We start from the raw sequence: 11,019 nt of genomic DNA, 5'->3' as shown, positions 1-11,019 counted from the left end.
AGTACAAAGTTGCTAAACTGCTAGGACAATATATATTTAGTAAACTAAATTAACATAATCACTTTAGGTATCTTAATGGTTTAGAGAGTTCTCTTAAGAAATTCATCTATAACGTCTCAAGATCAATCCTTTATACTTATTCTATATGTTTTTGTTATGAATTTTGAGTTATTGAGCTGAGCAATTGGTTGGGCAAACGAACTAGACTACTGGGCTAACCTATCGAGTGTCAATAGGCATAAAAACTAGCTCACGACTTGACTTGTTGGGCTAGTGGGCTACCCATGGGCCTTAATAACAACAAGCCGGACTGCCCATTAGCCCAATGAGCCATCGGGCTTTTGGATCGGACCGTGGGCTATTTGGTGAACCTTGCAAATATATGAAAATAAGATATTTTTTTATTAGTTAATAATTGGAGAGGGAAATTCCTGAATAATTATAACACAGTCCAGTAAATTTGAGGCGAAATAGAAATAATAAAATAATAAAAAATTCTTATGTTATATGTGTATATATATATATATATATATATATATATATTCATCCTTTAATTTACTTCTTCTGATCCCATTTCCCATTTCGGGAGTCCAAAATTCTGTCTGTTCTTACCTCTCAGGATCAGGGGTGAGAAATCAGAATCATATTCCATCTGTCAACTGTGTGCGTTCGTTCTAATTTGAGTTGTGTTCTTTTAGGTTTATCTGTGTCTGGGTGGGGGATATTAATTGGATTGGAACGATGTCTCTTCGAAAGGGAAAGGGAAAGGGAAAGGGAAAGGGAAAGGGACCTTTGAGTTTGAAGGCGGAGGAAGTGAAGGAGGAAGCAGAAGGAATGTGGGCGGGCATGGTAGCAGAGCTTCTTGGAGAGATAATAAAGCGGGTGGAGAGGAGCGAGGAACAGTGGCCGAACCGCCAAAACGTGGTGGCATGCGGTTGCGTCTGTAAGCGTTGGAGAGAAATCACCAGACAAGTTGTTCGCTCCCCTTCCCCTTCCCACATCTCTGCCGTTCCCAAAATCACTTTCCCTTCTTGCCTCAAACAGGTCTCATCTCTTCTCTTCACAATTTTAATTTTAATTAATAATATCTCAACCATCACAATTGTTCTTTATTATTATTATTATTATTTCAATTTTAAATTAAATGCAGCCAGGACCCCGCCACATTCCTCATCAATGTCTTATTAAACGTAACAAGAAGACCTCAACCTTTTACCTTTATCTTGCCCTCACTCCCTGTAAGTATTTATTTGGACAAATTAAATCAAATTTCTGGCTCCCCTTTTCTTTTCTTTTCTTCTTCTTTTTTGTTATTAAGCCCTATAAATCAAACATGTAAATTGATTTTCTACTAGTAGGGACATACATACGTGCATACTTGACTTGACTCATTGGTTACAAACTTGCTTTCTTCTGTTTATTGGTCTTTTAGTGACTTATCTTACATTTCAAAAATAGCTGCTAGTGGTAGTGGGACCGTGGGCACGTCAGAAAGCCTAACTGGTCACAACGTTTCTTTAGATTGTTTCATTTGTGATCAATATTTGACGGTGATTTTAGGCATTTTTTACGTGAATGCACAAGGCCTTTTGATTTAGAGTGTGTCAATTGGAGGTGTTGTCAACGAAATTTGCATGTTGAGATAGATTAAGCTTAATGCTTGGATGGACTAGGAGCAATGAACAGTTTATATTTATTCATTATACATACTCTCTCCTTTAACCCCTCTTTCAGTTAAGGAAAGTACCTTGCTTACAAGTTACAACCCAGGACATTCACCAATAACTCAATATTATGAACTCACATTGGAGAACAAACTTCATTGGGGAGTTGGATGTGGATGAGGTGCTTTTGACTTGAGTGGAGGACATTATTGTAAGGTTTTATCTTTTATGAGTCCCTTTTTAGTTCAATAGTTACAATGAGGGTGAAGGGGATTTGAACTGTGGATGCCTCCATTGGAAACACCGGAAGGTACTAGTTGCGCTACAAGGCTCTTGGCAACTCCCTTTATAAAGAAGATGCTGAGTGGAAGCCAAGAGAGGATGGGTTGCCTGTTTTCACGATTAGTAGAAAGGGTTGGTTGGAGAGGGAGTTAGATAGAGGAGTTTTTTTTATGCTATAAAAGGTATGAAAGGGAATAAAGCATTAGGGCCTGATGGGTTTACATTGTTCTCTTTCAAAAATGCTGGGATATTTTGGAGAAAGGTGTTCTAGTATTCTTTCAGAAGGTTTATGCTTATTGTAGCTTTGAGAAATCTTTAAATGCTTCGTTTGTTAATTTGATACTTAAACTTGGAGCACGAAGTGTAAGAAAGTTATGGCCTATTAGTTTGGCAGGTATTTTGTATAAAATATTGGCCAATATTTTGGATAAAAGACTTAAGATGATCATAGGGAAACTAGTAACCAAGTTTTGTTATGCATTAATATAAGGTAGTTAAATCTTAAGCTTGGTTCTCATAGCTAATGAATTTCTTGACAATAGATTGAGGGACATGATACCTAAAGTGGTTATAAAAGTAGATACTAAGAAGGCTTGTGACCATGTAAATTGGGGTTTCTTTTTGTATATGTTAGACTGTTAAGGTTTTAGGGAGATGTGGAGGAAGTGGATAGCCTTTTGTGTATCTATTGAGCATTTTCAGTGTTGGTTAATGGGTCTCCATTGAGCTTTTTAGCATATTGAGAGGGTGGAGGCAAAGTGATGTAGTCACCCTCTACCTTAGGCAAAGTGATGTGTTGGTTTATGGAAAAACATCAATTGGGGATGGCCTTCTTTTTCACGCCATATTATGTATGATATTGGTGATGGGTCTAAGGTGAAGTTTTGGAAAGACCGTTGGTGTGGAGAGACATCTCTTACAGTTAGCTATCCTGACTTGTTTAGATTTTGCAGGAATAAGGAGGCTAGTGTGGCTGAACTTATGAAGTCCACCAATGGCATCCTCTTTTGGGATGTAAGCTTCTTTAGGGGTGTGCATACTTGGGAATTAGTAGCTTTGTCAGGTTTCATGGAAACCATATATGGTTTTTCAATAAGGGGGTTTGATGAGGATAAGATGTGTTAGTATTTGGGTAAAGATAAGGGGTTCATGCTTAATGATTATTATAGAATTTTAGTGGGTTCTACTGATTGCTGTTTTTCTTTGGAAAAGTATTTGGAAACATAAGATTCCTTCTCGAGTAGCTTTCTTTGTTTGGACTGCTGCTTTAGGGAAATGCTTGGCGATTGATAATTTACAAAAAAGGAAGGTTTGGATATTGGATTGATGCTACACGTGCAAGAGTAATGGTAAATCAGTTGACCATCTCTTCCTTCATTGTTCCGTTGCTATGGATTTGTGGTCTATGGTCTTAGGTTTATTTGGAGTAAGCTGGGTTATGCCACAATCTGTTTTAGGGCTCCTAGTGTGTTGGCAAGGTAGGTTTGGTTGTCATCGAAATGATTATATATGGTCAATTGTTCCTCATTGCTTAATGTGGTGTCTTTGGAGGGAGAGAAATAGTAGATGTTTTGAAGATATTGAGAGATCCATTCCAGACCTCAAGTTATTGTTTTTTAGAACTTTATTGGATTGGTTGGTTGTGTTGCAAAACCAATCATTCCCTTATTTTATTGATTTCCTTGATTCTCGTAATTTTTGTACTTGATTTTTTGACCCCTTGTACACTTCTTGTGTACTAGGGTGCCCCTTTTTGATATCAATAAAACTTATTACTTATCAAAAAAAATATCTAGAAAAATTGGTGTAGGCAATAGAACCCTACTTTGGTAAGCAACATGAACTTGAGAATAAGATGCTTCGAGTGTTATAGTCTTCACTTCTTCCTTGTAATTTTGATATGCTGCCATTTCAATTTCAACTACTTCATCAACAGTTTCCATCTCTTTCGAGTCTTGTTGCATTACTTCAAGCTTCTCTTGATCAATTGCATCTATCTTCAACTTAGCATCCCTAATGTTGCTCACTAGACAGCTTGTACCTTTGGAAAAATCTGTGCAATCTTTGGAAAAATCTGCTGGAATTTGAGGCACTTCTATAGGCTGGTTAGGTTTTATTTTGGTAGCTTCTGTTGCTATACCAGAATTTTTAGCTTCTAGATATTTTCCATCAATAACTTTTGGCTTTGATACTTTAAATTTATCCATCTCGGCTAAGGTCATAGGTTTCAAAACAACCTCCTTCTCACCAACCATTAGAGCGTAGGTGTTTTCTTTCCCATTATGTTGGACATTTTGACCAAAGAGCCAAGGTCGATCAAGAAGGATATGTGTAATTTGCATAGGAATCATATCACACATGATAGAATCACTATAAATACCACAAGATGACGCAACATTCATGCAACTTTCCCCATCAATAATAAGCTTCTTTGCTTGGTTTCCATAACAAACCAAAATCTAAGATATTGAAGTTCGCCTCCAATCCTCTTTCTCTACTTTAGGGGCTGCTAAAATATGTCTCACTATAGATAAAAGAGAAGTATCCACTTCATCCTCCTCCAAGTCATCCACAGTAAACTTTCCATAATCAAATTCATCCTCCATATGATCTTCATCTTGCTCACAATCACTCAATTCCCTCCTAAACAATCTCCATGATCGTGTAGACATGATGCAAAATCCTTGCTTTGATACCAAACTTAAAATAAAGCCCAAAAGATTATCTAATGGACTGTTAGCATAGCCCATTCTAGAATATTAGGAAATTAAAAAAATTTCCCTTGATGCATAAAATCAAATAGAATATAGGAAATTTGTCTTCTCACTGCCTCCTACATCATTCTTCATCCTGGGACCTGTGGACCCACAGGTCCTAGGATTGAAACCTAGCTCTGATACCAAACTGACATAGGACAAGGGGGAACAACAAACTCTGCTTTAGAACACCAGGGGCAGATCTGGTATAGCTTGGGTTTTGAAGAATTAAGGTTAGGTTTTGATGGGGAATAAACTAGAAAATAATAGGGATTATAGGGTTTCCAAAGGGGACAAGGATTAGTAGGGTTTCAGAATGAAAACAAAGGTGAAAATCAAGATTTGGGTAGCTGTGAACAGTGATGTGAATGGTAAAATTAAAGAAAATAGATAAATTCTAGGCCTCACACCTAGACTTCCTAAGCATCACACGTTGGGTTCCTTGGCATCACACCTCGGCGAAGGTTATATCACACAAACCATAAGAAAGCTTCATAGCTCTTAAATTCTTAAAACATTCATTATTAATCAACTCAATAGAAAGTACTACAACTCTCTAAATAGAAGACTAATACCTAATCCTAGTTGAACTAGGATTTCTTAAAACCCTAATAAGACTTGGACTTGGACTTGGACTCCTTGGGCTTTATTACTCAACCCAAACTAAATAACCAAGTTTAAAATAAAACTAAAGTTCTTCCCAATAGACTATAAGCATAGCCCATTTTAGAATATTAGGAAATTAAAAAATTGCCCTTGATACATAAAATTAAATAAAATATAGGAAATCTGTCTTCTCACTGCCTCCTGCATCACCAAGGAATTGGGAATTTTTTTTTTTTTTTGATAAGTAAAAAAGATGTATATTGAAAGAAACTATCTCATGCTAAAATCATAAGGCAGAGATAAAAAGTACAAAAAAAGATGATGAAAAAACAGAAAGAAAAAAAATACTAATTACAAAGAAGTGAGCTAAGGAACATAGGAAGAGAATCACTAGTGGTGAGTCCCCGCCCTAGACCAATTAAAAAGGGTGCCACTAAAAGTAGCCAATAATTGATCATCGAAACTTTCCATGTCCTCCAATTTCGCTCTCTCCACAAACACCACATTAAGCATAGCAGAGCTAAATTCCAAATGCTAGATGAATGCTTTTCAGGCTAATTCCACCAATGAAAGAGAGTATCTGCTACTGATCTTGGCAAGTCCCAAGAAATCCCAAAAGAACTAAACACAAAACTCCACAATTGGTAAGCCTTACCACAATGCAATAGCAAATGATCCACCATCTCTCCATTACAACGACACATAATACACCAGTCAACAAAGTCCATCCCTCTACCCCCCAAATTGTCACCTGTAAGGATTTTATCCCAAACAACAGTCCACACAAAGAAAGAAACACGCCGAGGGGCCTTAACCTTCCAAACACCTTTCCAAGGAAATATAATGGGCAAGGGTCCTCTTAACTTATTATAAAACGATCAGATATTAAAATCCCCATTGTTCGACAACTTCCATCGCATACGATCTTCATTCTCAGTTGGAGGTAAATTAGAGCCCAAAGTACGAAGAAATGCATCCACACCACCCATTTCCCAATCATTTGGTTTTCGAATGAAACGAACATCCCAGTGTCTCCGTTCCTCTATCCCCAACCGTTCAAGAGAAGAGGCCACTGATGCCCCTTTATTGGAGGCAATCCCATATACAACCGGAAATGTCAATTGAAGTAGAAAATCCCCACACCATTGATCTATCCAAAGCTTCACTCTATCCCCCACTCCAACCTCAAACTGAATAATTTTTCTAAAAACTTCCCAACCTATTCGGATGCTTCTCCACAAACCACACCCATGTACCCCTCTATCAAGCTTGGAAGTCCAACCCCCCCCCCCCCCCCCCCAAAATTCTTCCCCAAACTTTAGAGCTACAACCCTTCTCCAAAGCCTTGTCTCCTCAATCCCAAACCGTCATAACCACTTTCCTAGTAAGACTTTATTAAAGGTAGTTAATTTCCTTACTCCTAACCAACCATTTTCCAGAGGTGCATATACCTTATCACATCCCATTAGATGTGTTTTGGAATCCCCCCACAAAAAATCTCTTTGCAACCTCTCAATTTTATTGGCGACGTGTAGGGATTGTAAAAAGAGATAAAAAGTAAGTCGGAAGACTAGATAATGTACTCTTACGCAACGTTAGTCGTTCACCTTTTGACAAATACATCTTCTTCCAAAGGATTGTGTAAAAAGGATCTTCATTTTCTCTTCATCCTTTCTGCATGGGGGGGGGGGGGGTTCGTAGTTTCATCATTGAGTCCAAATTTTTTCAATTAGTAGTAGAGGAAGGGGGCCGTTATTTCTTGTTAAGGATTTTTGAGAGGGGTAAATTCTTTATGAGATCTGTTTTTATGGGCAAGAATGCAGCACAATGGCTGATGTTTAACATTGAACACCTTGTCGTTGGGGAGAACTCCAAACAGTTTTTTACTTTTAGAGAAGGTGACACTGCTTTTACTCTTCAATGGAGCTCTAACTCCTCTGGTCAGTTCTTGCTGCTGACTGAGCTCAAAGCTGGTGGGCCTAGAAGGTCGCTTAATATTCCGGAAGGCAAAGAGAGAAATGGTTGGAGGGCTTTTGGTCTAGAACTAAGAAAATTGTTGAACCCTTCTCATTATGCGGAGGGTGGTAAAGGTCTTCCTAAGTTCATTCCTCAAGTGCGGAGGCATAACTTGGAGGCTCAATATTCTAGAACTTTTGCTGAAGTTGTGCAAGGTTTTCACGGAAGAACAGAGGATAGAAAGAATCTAAAGCAACTAGGATTCACAGCCAAGGGGAAGGTTACTCAGCTAGGAGAGGAGAAAATGGAGTTGAATCTGAGAATTGCAGGGGCAAAAGCAAGGGATTTTCCGGTGGGTAAGTCTGATAAGAAGGAGGTGGTGGGAGGGGTGAGGAGGGAGCAACGTATTAATGAGGTAGTAGAGGTAGGTGAGCAAAATCTGGCAGATAGGATACGTTTCCCAAGTCCAAGTCTGTGTTTGAATTCAAAAGATTATGAAAAGGGGAGGAGGAGTGAAGTTAGGAGATCTTGCTGGACAGGGAGAAGTCTTGTCATGGAGGTTGATGTGACAGGGAGGAGGCGGGTTTTCTGGGTTAGAAAGAAAAGAGGAGATATGAAGATCAGAAGGGATGTACGGGCAGGAGATTGGAAATGCAATGAAGAAGCTTCTAAGACCCTTAAATGGGTTCCAGGGGGAACCAACCAGGCTGCAATTAACCCAGCTTTGGGCCTAGGTTCAAGCCTAGTGTTGACCGAAGCTGGTGTGGGCCATATTCAGTCAATTTTCTTAGGCCCAAGTCTTTTTGAAGTGGGTGAGAGTTCTCTGACTGGAGAAGGAGTATCAGCCCAGCCCCCGTGGACACTGGCGCACCCCAAGATCTTCTCCCAGTCTTTCGATCTCGAGCCAGTAGAGTCGGTCCAGTGCGCAGCAGTCTCGTTGGTGGCCGACGGCCCATTCTCCACCGGTACCAGCTCCGATGAGCCTTGGTTACCTGGTACCAGCTCCAACGAGCCTGGGTTACCCGGTACTAGCTCCGACGAGCCTTGGTTACCCGGTTCCAGCTCCGGTGAGCCTTCGGTTATGGCCGATGGCTCCTCCGCTGCCGGAACTAGCACCGTCGTGCCCTCGTTACCACCGGGCAAGGTCGCCGGAACCTTCTTTGTCGGAAATAGCTCCGATGATCCCATGGGGACATCGGGTAAGTCTATCAAGGGGTTTTCCAGGCCACCGGTTGAATGCTTTTTAGCTGATTTCTTCTTGAGCTTATACCGGGCTGGGCTTGTGGTATTGGGTAACAATGATGGGGATAAAGGTGGCTGGGAGAGTTATGCCATTGTTAGGACGGAAGCTGTCCTTGATATTGAGAAACCCAGTCTGGCAGTGACACCCTCAAAAGACAGTGTGTGTTGTCCCTGGGGTGAGTGCTTTGGCGATGGAAGGATTGATTAGTCCAGACATGGGTTTGGGTGGAGAGGAAAGTTTATCTATACCTCTGTTGTCTAACACTCCCTTTGGATTACCTTCGTCAGCTGAATTGAATTGTGGTAATGAGACTCTGGAGTGTGAGAATATGTTGGATATTTCTAGATGGGTTAAGAACAGGCTTCCTAGTTTTAGTAAATTGGTGGGGCTGCCTTTGAGCCGACATGAGGATTTATGCATTGCTTTGTTACAAAAGATTGAGAGGGAGATGGAGGCTGCCAAAGTGTTGACCAGGAAAGTAACAGCTTCTAGAAAAGTTGTCATCTATAAGGATAAGGGGAAGAGAGAGTTGAGGAATTTGCAATCTTCGGTTAATTATGATGGCAGGTAGTGTGCTGGCTGCTGAGCTATTTTATTAGTTGGGGAATTCAAGTCTTTATGAATTTAAAAATTCTTTCTTGGAATGTTAGGGGTCTGAATGACTTTCGAAAACGTTCGATAGTGAAAAATTTATTGCGTGAGTGGAAGTGTGATGTAATCTGCCTTCAAGAAACTAAGCTTTCTGGTCTGGACAGACAGATGGTTGGCAGCCTGTGGAGTTGTCCTTTTGTGGATTGGGTGGCTTTAGATGCAGTCCAGACGACCGATGGGGTATTGTTGATGTGGGATAGTAGGGTTTTAGAGAGGTAGGAGTTTTTGGTGGGTTCTTTTTCTGTGTCTGTTCGGTGGCAACGGTTGGGAGACGGCCTCATTTGGGCGTGTTCTGGGGTCTATGGCCCAGTTGATAGCAATGCGAGAGGGCTAATGTGGGACGAGTTGGTAGGTGTTCATCATTTCTGGAACGTCCCTTGGTGTTGTATCGGGGATTTTAATATTGTTCGTTTCCCTAGTGAACGGTTGGGAAATTCTCGTCTTACTCCGGCTATGGAATTGTTTTCAGAGTTCATTGAGGATCTTAATTTGATAGACTTGCCTTTGGAGGGAGGGAGCTATACTTGGTCTAGCGGATCGAATCAGCCCTCGATGTCTAGGTTAGACAGAGTTTTGGTGTCTCCCGATTGGGAGGAACTTTATCCGGATGTGACTCAACGGATTTTACCTCGCCCTATTTCAGACCATTTCCCAATTCTAGTGGAGATAGGGGGAATGGCGAGGAGGAAAAGCCCTTTTAGGTTTGAGAACATGTGGCTAAAGACGGAAGGGTTTACTGATAGAGTGCATTATTGGTGGAATTGGCATTCTTTCTCTGGTACTCCTAGTTTTGTGTTTGCCAAAAAGCTGAAGGCTTTGAAAGAAGACATCGTTCAGTGGAATCGGTTGGAGTTTGGTCATGTCGGACGCAAAAAGACTCAACTATTAGAGGCTTTGAAGTTATTAGATGCCAAGGAAGGGGAGTTTGGCCTCTCTGATACTGAGACATGTGAGAGAGTTGCGGTGAGATCTGAAGTTGAGAAACTTCTCTCCTTGGAGGAAATTTCATGGAGACAGAAATCAAGGATGCTATGGATTGAGGAAAGAGATAATAATACTAAATTCTTTCATAAGGTGGCTAATTCCCGTAGAAGGTTTAATCATTTGAGTTTTTTGGAGGTGGATGGGGTGATTTATGAGGAGGAATCCGAGGTGGCTGCCCAAGTAGTAAACTTTTATAAAAATTTGTATCAAGAGACAGAGGAGTGGAGGCCTTTTGTGGAAGGTTTGGAGTTTGATCAGATAGATGGGTTGGAGAGGGGTTGGCTTGAAAGGAGATTTGAGAAGGAGGAGATTCTTCTAGCTGTTAATGAGTTGGCTGGAGATAAAGCTCCAGGTCCAGATAGCTTTTCTATGGCTTTTTTCCATCATTGTTGGAGAGTGGTGGAAAGTGATGTTCCAGCAGTTTTTGAGGAGTTCTATCATCATAGTTAGTTTGAGAAATCTTTGAACGCTACCTTTTTAGCCCTTATTCCTAAGAAGAATGATGCTTCTAATATTCGAGATTTCAGGCCTATTAGCTTGGTGGGGAGCTTGTACAAGATCTTGTCTAAGGTTTTGGCTAATAGTTTGAAACGGGTTTTAGATCAATTGATTTCTGAGTCTCAGAATAGTTTTGTGGGAGGTAGACAGATTCTTGACTCAGTTCTTATTGCCAATGAGTGTGTTGATAGTCGAGTAAAGAGTAAGATCCCGGGGGTGATTTGTAAGCTAGACATTGAGAAAGCTTATGATCATGTGAATTGGGAGGCCCTTCTAGACCTTTTGAAGAGAATGGGTTTTGGGGAGAAGTGGTGTAGATGGATTCGCACTTGTATTTCTACTGTCCAGTTTTCTATTTTGATTAATGGGGCTCCAGCTG

At 40.5% G+C, this 11,019-nt stretch overlaps 1 protein-coding gene across 2 annotated transcripts in view; it reads left to right on the top strand.

Moving 5' to 3' along the window:
* Positions 1-545: 545 nt before the first annotated feature.
* Positions 546-11,019, top strand: part of LOC115955072 (tubby-like F-box protein 7) — a 32,535-nt gene continuing 22,061 nt past the window's right edge. The window contains exons 1-3 of one of the 2 annotated variants that reach the window (XM_031073112.1): positions 546-627; positions 699-1,044; positions 1,151-1,238. In XM_031073112.1, the coding sequence (XP_030928972.1) occupies positions 742-1,044; positions 1,151-1,238 (391 nt within the window). In that variant the 5' untranslated portion in view covers positions 546-627; positions 699-741. Of the gene's footprint in view, positions 1,045-1,150; positions 1,239-11,019 lie in introns of both variants that reach the window. The other variant, XM_031073111.1, reaches the window with a different exon arrangement.

Source organism: Quercus lobata, chromosome 8 (assembly GCF_001633185.2).
Source record: "Quercus lobata isolate SW786 chromosome 8, ValleyOak3.0 Primary Assembly, whole genome shotgun sequence".
Classification (NCBI taxonomy): domain Eukaryota; kingdom Viridiplantae; phylum Streptophyta; class Magnoliopsida; order Fagales; family Fagaceae; genus Quercus; species Quercus lobata.
This window is presented reverse-complemented; position numbering and strand designations above follow the sequence as displayed.